The 14166-nt window shown below is 44.4% G+C and overlaps 2 protein-coding genes across 4 annotated transcripts in view; both read left to right on the top strand.

The window, feature by feature from the left end:
- The window catches only part of LOC116313737 (bone morphogenetic protein receptor type-2), a 62790-nt gene extending 58352 nt beyond the window's left edge, over window positions 1-4438 (top strand). For both annotated transcript variants that reach the window (XM_039606816.1, XM_039606815.1), the window contains exons 11-13: window positions 1-148; window positions 237-1576; window positions 2678-4438. The exon at window positions 1-148 is cut by the window's left edge and continues 25 nt beyond it. In XM_039606816.1, coding sequence (XP_039462750.1) covers window positions 1-148; window positions 237-1576; window positions 2678-2931 — 1742 coding nt within the window. In that variant the 3' untranslated portion in view covers window positions 2932-4438. The remainder of the gene's footprint in view (window positions 149-236; window positions 1577-2677) is intronic.
- A 1402-nt stretch (window positions 4439-5840) lies between these two features.
- On the top strand, window positions 5841-14033 carry fam117ba (family with sequence similarity 117 member Ba). Of its 2 annotated transcripts, XM_039606886.1 has the most exons (9): window positions 5841-6190; window positions 6280-6366; window positions 7857-8095; window positions 9953-10036; window positions 10164-10274; window positions 10693-10836; window positions 10985-11192; window positions 11293-11413; window positions 11707-14033. In XM_039606886.1, exons 3-9 carry the CDS (start codon window positions 8075-8077, stop codon window positions 11930-11932), a joined length of 915 nt encoding a protein of 304 aa, XP_039462820.1. In that variant the 5' UTR covers window positions 5841-6190; window positions 6280-6366; window positions 7857-8074; the 3' UTR covers window positions 11933-14033. The 2 variants fall into 2 exon arrangements, with proteins under 2 accessions (XP_039462820.1, XP_039462819.1); XM_039606885.1 differs by having other exon boundaries at window positions 5841-6366.
- The last annotated feature ends 133 nt before the right edge of the window (window positions 14034-14166 follow it).

The raw sequence follows: 14166 nt of genomic DNA, 5'->3' as shown, positions 1-14166 counted from the left end.
TGGAGGACTGTTGGGACCAGGACGCAGAGGCTCGCCTCACAGCTCAGTGCGCTGAGGAGCGTCTGGCGGAGCTGCTCCTCATATGGGACCGCTCCAAGTCTGTCAGCCCTACACTCAACCCCATGTCCACTACACTGCACAACGAGAGGCAAGTTTCAACAAAGCCACATCCTGTCATTGTATTCATTGTTTCAAATGATCTTGCTGAGGTTTTCAACACTGTTTCTTTGATCCAGAAATCGCATGACGCCAAAGTCCGGCCTGTACACAGACCATTCGTCTACGTACATTGAAGAGCATGAAGGTGTAGCCAAGAACACGCAGGTGGACGCAACTAGTTCTTTGACTGGTAGAGTTGTGGTTGGGACCGGAGAGAGGAACAGGAATTCCATCAACCAGGAGCGTCAGCAGCAAGCAAACGCCCGTCTGCCCAGCCCAGAAAGCAGCACCACCAGCATGGGCATGAGAGGTAGCCCTTCAGCCTCCACTACGACTACCACTATCATCTCCGAGTCAGAGGGACTTGCAGGGGCCACCACAGTGCCCGTGTGCCTACATCTAACCCAAGAAGACCTGGAAACCACAAAGCTGGACCCTAAAGAAGTAGACAAAAACCTGAAGGAGAGCTCTGATGAGAACCTAATGGAGCACTCCCAGAAGCAGTTCTGCTCACCAGACCCACTGAGTCCTGGCAGTTCCAGCCTGCTTTATCCCCTTATAAAGATGGCGAGTGAGGTCTCCGGCACATCAGACACTGCTGCCACAATGCCCACTACCATCTTTCCCTTGCCCAAGCAGCAAAACTTGCCCAAGAGGCCATCCAGTCTGCCCCTGCGCAACAAGCCTGTCAAGAAGGAATCCTCCTCCTCTTCACTAAGGTTCAAGTTTGGGCGCTCAGGAAAGTCCAACCTGCGGCAGGTGGAGGGAACAAAGATGAACATTAGTACAGTTACGGGCACAAATTCGGCTGGAGAGGTTCACCGAGGCACAGGCACAAACAACTTACCTGTTCGACGGGATACACATGCCAACGCAGCCATTAACGGCACCGTCAATGGTCACGTCAGTGCTGGGATCTCATCCATAGTAACAGGTGGAGCAACAGGTTTTGGAGGCTCCAACATAACTCACAATGGATCTGGAGCTCTGAGGTCAGATGACAGCCGGCTGTCCCTCGGCGTCATCACAGCCAGCCCCGATGAACACGAGCCTCTTTTGAGCCAAGAACGAGAGCAGCCCGATCAAAGAGACGCGTCCACGAACGTGACCGCTCTCCGCTCGGCCCGACCCAACACCAACAACAACAACAGCAACACGGGTCATGGCCAGGGGGATGGCGACAGCGGCGGAGAAAGTGATGAAGGAGAGCCGGAGGGAAGCAGTGAGGGGGCAAGCAGGGAAACTACGGTGCCCCCAGGAGAAAGCTCACTGTCGGGCACTGTTGCAACAGACCCCCAGGGGGAAGCTCCAGTCACCATGAGAGGAGAGGCCCTGCTCAGGCAGCCCAGAGCCCGTAGGCCAGAGAGACCTAACTCTCTAGATCTGTCCTTCACAACACAGGACCTGGCCTCACTAGGTGAGAATCATTTGCAAGTATTCTATAGTTGTATTGGCCCATTGGATAAATATTACTGAACAGGGAGAAATGGTACATCTCTGTGAGGGGCTGTTTTCAGTGGCAGCTAATCCAATTTGTTGCTAAACTGACTATTTTTGGAAGCACAAAGGTGTGTGTGTGTGTGTGTGGGGGGGGGGGTCACAGTAAAGTGTCTCTATTAATCGTCTTGAAAGTACATGCAACATATTTTAATAAGTTCTTGTTGATGAACGTGACTGCCTAAAATAATTCGGGCTTTGAACCACACATATTGTAGATACATTCAGTGTTAATTTGACTGCAGATAAAACGTATTGGCAAGAAGCCCCAGAGTATCACTACACTAAATCTAATAATCACATTTGACAAACTGGAACCTACAAATGTTTGGCATATTTCATTTAATAAAGTACTTCAAACAGCCCTCTGTTGCTAAATTGTATTATAACTAATTGTAATCCATCCGTTAGTAACTATGCACATGAAAGTCAATTTGCTCATAACTGATGTCTGCAATATAAACTGGAAGCATGAAGTTTGAAAGACATAATGCTACTAGACACAAAGGGTGTTGTTGCATTATGGGAAATGTAGGGTCCAAAGCTTTTTGTAGGTTACACAGTCGAAAATGCTGCTTCTGCTGCTTTGATTTTGGTCATTCTTCTTTTCTTTTCTTTTTTTCTTTTTTTTTTAATGCTCCAGTTATTGGACTTATTATCAGCAGTTTTTTATTTATTAAAATAATAATAATAATGATAATAATAATAATAATAATAATAATAATAATAATGTTGGAAAAAAGAGGCTTGTGAAATGTAGAAATCAATAGTTTAAACTGAACTGTTGGTCAAAATAAGAAACATTAGTAGATATATTTTATTCTTTGTTTCATTTAGAATATTTTAGAAATTAAATGTCTAATCCAGCAATTCACTTAATATTCAGTGGTTAATAGAAAAGAAGGTCCTTATCAAAACGTGTAGTTTTTCATGGCCTCAAGACTCGCCGGTCTTTAATGATTTTCATGCACAAAGGTGTTGCTACATTGCTCATTAATCATTGTTCCACCCTGTTTTCCAGGAGACGGTTTAGTCCAGCCAGATGGAGCATTGGGGACTGGAGATAAGATCAAGAAGCGCGTCAAAACCCCTTATTCTCTGAAAAAGTGGCGACCCACCACATGGGTCATCTCTACAGATACCCGGGGGCCAGAAGTTAACAACAATGGCTCTACCCGAGGTCAAAGTCACAGTCAGAACCGGCCCAAGTCCAGTTCAGCCATCTACCTGCGGGGGGGCAGCTTGGCCAGCGAACCCAGTGACACGCATGTGTAAACTTGGACCCTCTAACAAGCCCAGCAACACTAACTAGAGAGCACTTGGTTATTTTGTGTGGAGCTCTCTGCTCTGAATCAGCACGAGGAAGCTATGGAATATGTCACGAACCAACAATCGAGTCTGATCATGTACAGTAATTAGGTCTGTCCCGCTCCTGTGTGTCCTTCTGATGGCATTGCTTTAAATGGAATCCAGCTATGCAGCATTCTCATTGGCTTCTGTTTCTGCATTGTTTGTTTTGTGTTTTTTAAATCTTGGTTTGAAGTTTCATAGTGGTACATTAATTCATTTTTTTTTCTTTGTGCACTTTGAACGAATTTGAAATCAGTGTTTCCTAAACGTGTCTGTTGCAACCAAGACGAAGAGTGGTCTCTAAACTTAAACAGGCGATGAAAAAACAATCAACACTCGAGCGCTCGGTTCCTCCCCCTTTGCTCTATCGAGTAAAGTGAGAGTGGGCTCTGTAAACGAATTAATGGTCTTAAAAGACAAAGCAACTTTTTAAACATTTTCCTTGTATGCAATACCAATTGTTGTCTCATGACTTTGTATCCTCTTTTTGTATCATACCTTTTAATTGTGCAATAGGATGTAGCTTTTAGATGCTTTCAGTGTTTTTATTGCTTCAATTTTTTTATCCTGTTGTTATTTTGATATGTTAATCTCTGTTGCACTTATGAATAGTCACAGTCGTTTTGTAAACAATCCATCACACACTATCGTAACCCTCGCTCCCCCCAACCTGACTCACGAGGAGAAAATAGCTGACAATCCTCCTCTTTGGACTATCTTTATGGGAATGCTAACACTAAAGAATCAATCCCAGCTGACTTAAAAGCAGGCTGTCGTGGAACTTGTCTGCTTGCACAATTACACCAGTAACAAATCTCATTCTGGGGTCTTACAATCACTGGAGCCGAACTTACAGAGGCATCTGTTACAGTGGCTGACTGGAGTCACTGTACCACTATCATCTGACCTCAGTATGGACTCTGCATTTAGCTCTCTGTCTGCAAGACATGAAATATTACAAACCCCAGATTCTGCTGTTGAAACACAAATCAAAAACTGAAAAAAAACAAAAAAAACAAAACACACACACACTGAAGCACGCTGGATATTATTTTTGTTTCTTGTCGTCTCATCCCCTGATGGTGGAGTGAGTGAGTGATGTGTGTGTGTGTGTGTTGCGTGAATGTGCACGTCTTATTTACTCGCGCTGTAAAGGCGTGCTGAAATGTCGACATACTCGTTCTGTACTTTCAGCGCTGCTTCAGGGCATATGAAAAGATCTCATTTATGTTTTTGTAATCTGTAGTTTGTATCAAAAAAACCCTTTCATGTATCGCATTAATATTTGCATCATTTTTATGGTATTATGTTTTGCATTCAATGGACATTGCCTTTGATTCCATTGCTATGCGTCTGCTTGGTACAGTTTCTGTAAACATTTTCAAGTCAATATGGAAGAAGAAAAACCCCTCAATAAATGTATGAAATAATTGTTGGGTATATACGTTTAATCTGTGTTTGGGTTCATGCCTTTTGTGCCCCTGAGGTGTTGTCAGTATTATTCTGAAGAAAGAATTTGTGGAGGATGTGCAAGGTTAGAACATGCTGTGAAATAGCTATTTTATTTATTTACCACTATATTTACCACTTTTATGCTATGAAAACAAGAAAAATCTTCAAAATGACTATATTGTATAGTCTTTTCCGGTCTTGGTCAGACAATTTTTGAACATTTTGTTTGTGCACAATTGATGTGGCACAATGTTGGTCACTGCCACTGGTAAATCTGCTGATAGGTGTCACCGAGGCCAATATTGACAAAAAAGGTGACTACTTACTGTTTTCTTTTGCTTTTGTTTGTTTTTTGTTTTTCGTCAGGAAGAACATCCGGCGTTATAATCTTCCAACTCAAACATCGCTGCGGTGGCCTCTTGTGAATAAGGAAAGAGTCTATAAAGTGTTTTAAGACGTTTAACAAAACAACAGTGGCAGCACCAAAGGACTACAGAGTCGTAAGCTACACTTCTACAGCCGCATGATGAAACACTTGGCTGTCTTGGATTATTATATTATTCAAACAAATAATATCGTTTTGGGGTTTTTTGTTTTGCTTTTGTCTTTTTTGCACCCCTGTCGACCAACCCTCTTAATTCTCAGTGATTAATCGACACTAGTTAGTCATATCCTCTCGCGCTTGTTTACCTCACCTCTGTTCTCCGCCGTCTGCTCCACGCGCCCTAGCAACTGCAGCATCAGCACGAGCAGCTCAGCGTTGGTAAGCTACGTCAGAGCGCTTCTTCTTCTGCGCCAAGTCAGCCAGGGGCAGCCAGGACGTACCGGAAGTCGATCACATTACATTCAAAATAAAGTGCCACAAACCTACGCTTTTTCGTGTTTTTTTTTTTATTATTATTTTGTATCATCATAACTAAGAAATTCAAATTAGAAAACGGCTAATATAATCGTTTATTTGTAATACTGATACTATAAAAATTATGGTTATCTGCTTTATACCACTTTTTAATGATTTCATTAGTTGAGCAACGAAATTAAGACGCAATCCTCTCAGTGCAAAAGAATAATACAAAACTACAATAAAGTTATATATATATATTTGTGTGTGTGTGTGTGTTTGTGTATGTGTGTCTATAGAAAAACGAAAAACACCACAATTATTTCCGTATTGCACTTCTCCCCATTTGCCGGTGTTGATGTAAATACCAAAGGTAACTGTAGTCGTGATCATATATATGAAAGTGAAAGTACCAAAAGATAACTTAGTCATGATCATGATTACATTGACCTGACAGCGTGAAGATTTGACTTAGAAGATAATAACCGGAAGTATCTGTTACACCGGCTGACTTCACACTGCACTGGTCCCTCTCCCGTTGTGTGAGCGGAGGCTAGCCCAGCATCACCGCCTTCTTCTTTCTATCCTTTCTGAATGTGTTATTCCTGTCTTGTTTTTTGTTGTTGCTTGTTTGTTTAGTTCTTTTTCCAGCTCATCACAAACTCCGCAGACGAGGCACCCTCTCTCTGTTTTTAACAGTAATTTTCTTCGAACACAAAGCGTTTGGCTAGACGCTTAAAGCTGTCGCGTTGCTTCAGCAGGGAGAGAAAAACATCCATCCCCGACGTCTCGAGGAGGCAGGGTGCGAACACAGCAACGCCCATTTTGACACAAGCGGTATCGCTGCTGTCTTCACGAAGGCCGTGTTTCTATTTTTTCCCCTCTTTTTCGGTATCTACCTTTGATATCTGAGACTACCTTCCTTACTTGCAATCTTCACCCTGGTCATTCTGCCCTGCCTTTTCCCATCGCATCTGTAGCATCTTCGAGTAGTGGCAACAGGGTCCGGGGCTGCCGAAGAGCTCCATGCCCCTTTGCATGCAGCGCACCGAGACTGCATTTTGCAGGTGAGCCTGTTTTTACATACACAAGGTCAGAAATGTGGATGATGCTCCTGAGCATGGGTTATAGCACCAGCGTGGAGTATGTTTTGGTATGTGTGGGGAGGGGTGGCGTGCTTTCCACCAAACACAATCGGCCTACATTTCACCGTGCAGGCTTTTGTATGGAGATGAACGTGCAGGGAGCATTTATTTTTCGTGTTAAGGTCCTCTCATCTAAGGGATATTTCATCCCCTAATATGTCAAGTTAGCATGGAGGGTAGATAGTAATAAAACAGGCAATGTTCAATATTGACAATTAAAACCACATCTATTCTCGTAGTGGTTCAGGCCATGTTTTTAGCCCAAAAAATGTTCTGTTGTTCATGTTGTTCTGACAACAACATGACAAAAGGTTGAGCCACTCTTCTATTTTTTCTGCTACTACTACTGGTACTACCAGTGTTACTATTGCTGGTAGCATACACTGCTCAGGTGATTTGTGGGCAGCCGCTGAGGCAGGGAAAAGCTGGCATCAAAATAAAGTGGTGGGAGCATTTCACTGGCAGACTGCTGATGCTGAAAACCCTGCTTACTCACACACACAACCAAGTTCTGTTGTGTGTTAATAATGATCAGTCCCCCCCCCACACACACACACACACCCCACCACCACCACCGAGGTTTCCTAGCAACAGCTATATGCACTGGTCAAGGCCCCTGCCAAATTTAGCTCAAGGACACACACACACTACCAGTCAAAGCTGCGTGTTTGCATTTATGGATTTATGTTCTATTCATTTCAACATTATAAGAGAAGATGAATGAGTTGATTCTTTGTTATCCATTAAAACTGTCTGCAGTGTGTGTTTGCACTGTTGCACTGCCGTTCTGCTGTCATAGCATAGTCTTTGGTATTTAAACTAAATAATCATAATCTCAATATTGAAAATGTAATTCATTAGAATGCAAAGAATTCTCTGTTCTCAGAGAATGCATAGACTCAGAATTACATAAAAGAAGCTGTTGTTAATGCTATATCAACAACCCTACAATAAGATAGACAGAATCCCTATAAGTGGCGTTATATAGAAGGTTGATTTTTGCCTATACACAATCCTAGAGGTTTTGTGCAATTCACTGATGGTGCTGGTACCCTGCAAGAACCTATGGGTGTCAGTGAATCACTGCAAAACCTCAAGCTGCAGTTCTGCATCAGGGTCAGTCGGGTACACTCCCCTGCTCTCATTTAAGGTGTCTTAATGCCATTAACCAGGGGGTTGTGTGAGCCTGGCATAGCTGCTCTGCCCAGCATGGGATGGATTAACATCAATCTGGCCACACACAGACACACACACAGACTCCCTAACACAGACATAAATACACACAGACCTAGACAGACAGAGCGAGCTTATCCCGTTGGCCAGCTGTATGTCTGGTGATTTGTTGATGTGTTTACATCAAACGTCTTTACATCTCTAGATCTAATCAAACTCATTTTCTGTTTTCCCTTCAGACTGCATCTGTGGCCTTAACCTTGTAGATTCCTCCTCTGGTTGTCCTTGACGCCTCCGGCATTCCCCCCTTCTCTCCCTCTGAGCAGTCTGCTCCCTCATTCTCCTCTCGGTTTCCCGCCATCGCGTCCAGCTGTGGCCCTCACAGGGCACGCTCGCTGGCTCTCACCTGACAGGTCCCTGGCCTCAGGACGGCAGCCAGCAACAACACGTTCCCTACATGAGGGACAAAGCGACGCAGGTGAGTATAGTGTCTCTTTGTGTAGTAATAATTGTGAGATACACAAAGTTTGCATTTTGTTTATATGCGCAAGCCATAAAGTATTATTACTGTTACTGGAAGAGGAAAGAACCCAAAGTGCTGACTGACATAAAGAAGAAAACAGTCTTAAAATTAAATTGTAGGAATTTTATGTTGCCCTTTTTCAGGCTTATTGGGCAACAGCTTAAGATGCATTTCAGTCATCCTCTTCCCTGGCACAGCAGGCATGTGGGTGGTTTCTGCAAGACTGCAGGAGGAGAGGTTGGTTAGGTTTGGGAGGACATTATAGAGTGACTGGATAAACTTGATCTAGGGTGGCTCAGCCTTCCATAGTTTTAACCACAAGATATTCCAGTTCATTACCTGCTCCCATTAATTCCACAACCCTTGCTGCCGCGTCCCAACCATCCTACTGTATTGGGTTTCCTCTACCCCTGCTTGGGTCAGTTCCTGGACCAACTGGCTTCTTTCCCTTGCCCTATTGAGATTCCTGAGCTCTCCACTTCCTGCCTGTCCTCACCTCTTATGCCAACCAAGGAGCCTCTGGTGTTACTGGAGTCTCCAATCCCAGTCCACAAGGGCCGGTGTCCCTGCAGGTTTTAGATGTGTCCTTGATCCATCATAGCTGATTTAAATGGATAAATTACCTTCACAACATGTCTTGAAGTTCTCCAGAGGCCTGGTAATGAACTAATCATGTGATTCAGGTGTGTTGACCCAGGGTGAGATCTAAAACCTGCAGGGACACTTGCCCTCGTGGACTGGGATTGGGGACCCCGGCTATACAGCATCATCTCTGTTGTTTGGGTTTGTCTGAAAACCATGAATTCTTCTGACAGTCTGCTGAAGAGGAGTCACATCTTATTCTTCCTCCCATATAAAGCTGCCTCTGTGTAATTCATGGTCCTGCAAAAGTGTGCGTACACGCTTCAGTTCGGACAGTAAGCGGACAGATATATGCTTCCGTGCAGCTCTGTAAAATCCCAGCTGAACATAACTGTATGACCAGTGTGTCTGCCATATGCTGATTGGTTCACCAGTGGGTGGAATAGGGAAGGCAGCGGAACAGAAGGGAACAGAAGAACCACGAAAAAGATTTTAAAAAATAGAGAATGAAAAGCACAAACAGTGTTTGCAGTATTTTTCACTTCACCTCTTTGTATGTTATGACTGCACTCTTTTCTGCAGCTGGCTGACAAACCAGCAGCAGCACAAGCAAGAGTGGCGCACAAACCAGTTTTACCAGACACTTTGTACACTGCCTTGACAACAGAGCTCTTCACAGGTAGACAGGCCATCCCAGACTGCTAACAGACCGTCAGCGTGCTACCCTTGCTGAACCACAAATCCACTTTAGTCTACAAGGAAGGGCCAACCACCTACTAGCAATCGTGCTCCCAAAACCATAATGGCCAGTATGACATTGTAAACCAGCAGTGTCCGGAGGAGTTGTGGCAGGATGCCATGCCAATAAATCCAGGCCTTGAACTTTACTGCCAGCTCTGATTTGTCCAACAATATAAGCCAGGTTTTCAGCTCTCTGGTGTTTCATGAGTTATGGTTGTGTCACTCGGTTTGCTGTTGGAAGACCTTCCCCAGGCTCTTAACTGGCTTCTCAGTTATAACATAAAAACATGTGCTGCACCCATCCTGTAAGTCAGTTCCATAAATGGGGAGTTGGTGTTGTCTGTTTAAATAATCCCTATATATTTGATTATTTAAGAACTGTCAAATGTTTTTTGGTTTCAGCTGTATTTTTTTCCTGTTTAGCAGTTTTAAGCTTGTGTGTTTGAGCTTTAGTTCTGAACAGTGTATGTGTGGATCTGTGTGTGTCAGACTCCCAGAGCCTGGGCAGATGAGAGGAGGAGGGGCTCACACAAACGCTCGGCCTCCTGTGGGAGCACCGACCAGCTCAAGGAGGTCACTTTCTTACCTGATTACAGGCCCAAATAAACAACAAATTACAATACGGGCGTTTGAACATACTGAATCCCTTGTTTCTCAGCATGCCACCGTTAACACTGATGTCTGTATGTGCCCTCTTCAGATCGCCAAATTGCGTCAGCAGCTACAGCGCAGCAAACGCAGCAGCCGCCATCGGAGGGACAAAGAGCGCAAGGCCCCTTTCAATGGCAGCCACACCATCATCCAATCGCAGGTGACTAATAGAGACAGCATGCAGGTTGGAGGAAGACTGTGTTGGGTGCCCGATCTGGGTTTTTGAGAACGTCCCACTTTCTCGATGTCCTTATTTAGCTCCAGTGTGTGTGTGTGTGTGATGTAGATGTACGTACACACTTGGTGGCCACTCATGTCATTCTACTGTATGCGACAGAGATGGCAGTAGGGCCACTCACACGTTCCCTGTGGAGTCTGTTGCAATGCAGCTGTCCTGTATTCTGGATGTCCTGGAAGAAAATGAATGGCTGGCTCAGATATAGTGCATTCATGCTATAGCAAACGTTAGTTCAGATAAATTATCTCCACATTTGTTTCTTTCTGTGGCATCGACTGTTTAAAGTCACTAAACCCAAGATGATGTTTGTAATAAATTCAGTTTGTCTGTGTTTTTGCAGTCGCCTATGCCTAAGACCATTCTGATACCCATCCCTATATCCAAGTCCTCGGCCCCTCGTTTCCGCAACAGCGTGGAGGGTCTTAACCAGGAGATCGAACGCATCATCATCCGTGACACCCCCGAGAAGGACGAGACCATTGTTGTGAGTTTCAATGAGTTAATGTGCTCCCAGTGTGTTAAATGTCGTGTCCTTCCCTAAAAAAAAATTAAATCTCAGATTGTTTGTTTTTTTGAAGGTTGGAGATATAATTGTGATTTTGTGTGTATGTGTGTGTGTGTTCATGCAACAGCCACAAGATGTCCCCGATGGGCACCGCGCACCCCCGCCTGTCCCCCTACAGCGAAGTAGCAGTACCCGCAGCATCGACACGCAGACTCCCTCGGGCGGGGGCCTGAGCAGTAACCACAGCAACTGCAGTAGCCGTCCCGACTCCATCTCACCCTCCTACCTCACTGTCCTCAATGACACGGGTGGAGGCAGCCCGTACGAGGACAAAGGTGACCAACGCACGCATACATACAAGAGTCAAAACCAGACACATAGCGGCGCCTTTGTGAGCTCAACGTGTTGCTAACCCACCTTCTCGCTTATTCTCAGAGCTGGGACCTTGCTCCCCGCTGCCCAAATACGCCGCCTCTCCCAGACCCAACAACAGCTACATGTTCAAGAGAGAACCTCCAGAGGGCTGTGAGAAGGTCAAAGTGTCTGAGGAGTCAATGTGAGTGGAAAAGGAGGTGGTCAGTGTGCTTCCATTTGGAGACCAGCTGCTAACCCTAACCCGTAAAATCACATAGAACAACCAAAATCGACATCAAATATGTCAAGTACTGTTTGTGTGTGTGTGAGCGAACCTTAATTTATCTCTCCACAGTTATGTTGTCGTCCAAACGCCATTAAAGGTGTCTTAAGTGTTTTTCTAAGTGTGTCAAGAGTTTTGCAAAATCATGATGAACTTGTATAAAAACAAGAGGTAAACATGTAGGCTAAATATGACTCTGCATGTGTTTCCAGGCCCAAGCCTCTGCAGGAGATCCCTCCCTTCCTGTGTCCTGACCGCAACAAGGTCAACTTCATTCCCAACAGTGGCTCTGCCTTCTGCCTCGTCAGCATTCTCAAGCCCTTACTCCCCGCCCCGGACCTCAACTTTCGCTCCGGGGTGGGCCTGCAAAGCCTGTCCCCATCCCTTGTGCCTCTGTCCACCCAGCCCTGCCTCCTGGAGGAGCCGGAGAGTTTCTGATGCCCCCCCTGCAGCCTTTCAGTCCACACACCCCCCTTCCTCTCCTCTAAAACAGCCTCCCCCTACCAACATAATCCAAAAACATTTGAGGAAACAGCCCTTCTGCTCTAAAAAACTGCCTTCAGCATGCCAGCTAAGCTCTCTCTGATGTCCTTATCTTGTTCAAAAAGCGCTTCCCACTGCCTCTCCTCATCAGACAACTACAATGTGAGAGTCCTGCAGGCCTGAGCAGACCTCTGCAGCTAACATTTCATCGCTTTCTTCTACCTTAGTGCTGGTTATTGTTCTTGTTTTTTGGGAGGAAAAGGGAGGAAGGACAGACTCTTTTATTTCATCGTATTATACCATGGCGCCTTTCCACGGACATATCTTTTTTTCTATCTGTAGTTATTTCTCTTGATATGAAATATGCCTTCCATGATAACAAAAAAAAAAGGCTCCTGACCAAGAGTTTGACCACAGAGGCTAATTTTGGTGCTGCCAGAAAATATAGTAGCAAAACTTCAAGAGTTGGGAAAAAGATGAGTTCAAAATGTGCCTGATATTTTTCACTGATTTCCCTGAGTAATCATAGTGCTCTGATGATGTTGATGTTTAGATGAGACATCTTTGCACTATCGTGGCCATATATTCATAGAGAAAGGCTGAACCAGCTTCAAAACAAGCAAACAATGAGACGGTGCATAATTCACACCTTGAAACAAGTAAATACTTTATTTGGACCACCTTGTAAACCAAATGCAGACATCTGTTTTGTACTTTTATTAGCTGTTTGCCACAAAAGTTAGCTTAAACGGGGACAAAGCGGTGCTTTTGTTACGCTAACTGGTAGCAGTGAACTGGTTCCCTGCTGGGCAGCTTGTATCTATGAGAAACACAGGCCAGGGCTAAGCGTGGAGCATGTTCAGCCTCCTTCCCAAGTCTCCCTTTTTTTAGTCTGCCATATTTGTTCCTTCTTTTTCCAGCTCTTTATCCCCTTTTTTCTCCGTAATGCTAATTTCCTTCTGACTTGCTCAGCTTGTGTTCAAATGTGTCCACTAGGGCCCCTCTTCCCTGCAGGACAGGCTCCCTTCTGACGTGCAGGGCTGAGAGTACGGAGATGTTGGTGAACCTGAGTATTACACAGCAGACTGGTCGATGGGGGGAGTACAAATTAGAACCCACTTTACTGTGTGGATTCAGTCTACGAACTGACGGGCAGCAATTTGAAGTGAAAGATTAGAGACTAGTGGTGAAGGTAGTAGAGCATTCATGAGCTATAAAGACAGATAGTTCCCTCAGAAATGGGTAGAGACTAAAAATAAAGGTAAACGATAGATTGTAATATTAAAAAAAGAATATCAGAGTTGAAATGTAGTATAAAAATAAACAACCATGGTTGGATCTGATGTAACTGTAGACAGTAAAACCCAGATGTAGCAGGAGCGCATCCTGGATGTTGTACTTTCTGACTTTAAAGTGAGCATAGTTTTAAAAAACAGACTTGCTGTTCTGTTCAGCAACACCTGAAAATGGTGACTGAGCCTTTAAAGCAGGGGTGGGGAACTCCAGGCTTTGAGGGCCGGTGTCCTGCAGGTTTTAGATATCACCCTGGGTCAACACCCCTGAATCAAATGATTAGTTCATTACCAGGCGAGAAGGTAATTTAGCCATTTAAATCAGTTGTGCTGGATCAAGGACACACCTAAAACCTGTAGGACACCAGCCCCTGAGGCCTGGAGTTCCCCACACCTGCTTTAAAGTAATCGTTTACTGAGCTCATGGAACGAGATCGTTGAGGGTGATTTTCCCTGAGATTTCTGTCTTAAGATTGCTGTTTTAAGGCACTTCCATGTCAGCTTCACTGCATCTGTTTTTATACTGTCTGCACCTGCACATCTGATTGGTGCATAAAAGTATAGTCTGTGACTTAAATACAGCGAGTAACATGAAAGATCACTGTATGAAGACAACTGTATTCTTGTGCAGTTTATGGGTCACCAGCCTCTCCCTGCCTCAGCCCATCCTCTTGTATTCTTCTATATGTCTACTACTCTACTGTGCCTGCTATGGTAGGATAGGAATGTAACAGGTTTGTAAATATAGAGGCACGATGTGTTTGTATTTATCGGCTGAAAAAGATATGTATAAGAATGAGTCACAAGTGTACGACTCCCCTTCTCCCCCCTCCTATTCCCTCACCAAGTACTGTGAATTCCTACATGTCTCATTATTGTGAATAATAATAATGTATT

This window comes from Oreochromis aureus, linkage group 23 (genome assembly GCF_013358895.1).
Source record: "Oreochromis aureus strain Israel breed Guangdong linkage group 23, ZZ_aureus, whole genome shotgun sequence".
In the NCBI taxonomy this organism is placed as follows: Eukaryota; Metazoa; Chordata; class Actinopteri; order Cichliformes; family Cichlidae; genus Oreochromis; species Oreochromis aureus.
Note: the sequence above shows the minus strand (reverse complement) of the source record. Positions and strands in the feature narration are given on the sequence as shown.

What these genes read in the sequence shown, in the direction of transcription:
- fam117ba (XM_039606886.1), top strand. Translation starts at nt 8,075, where the DNA reads ATGAGGGACAAAGCGACGCAG. An exon ending in ACACCATCATCCAATCGCAG is followed by an intron (nt 10,275 to 10,692) that starts GTGACTAATAGA and finishes GTGTTTTTGCAG; the next exon opens with TCGCCTATGCCTAAGACCAT. An exon ending in CAGCCCGTACGAGGACAAAG is followed by an intron (nt 11,193 to 11,292) that starts GTGACCAACGCA and finishes GCTTATTCTCAG; the next exon opens with AGCTGGGACCTTGCTCCCCG.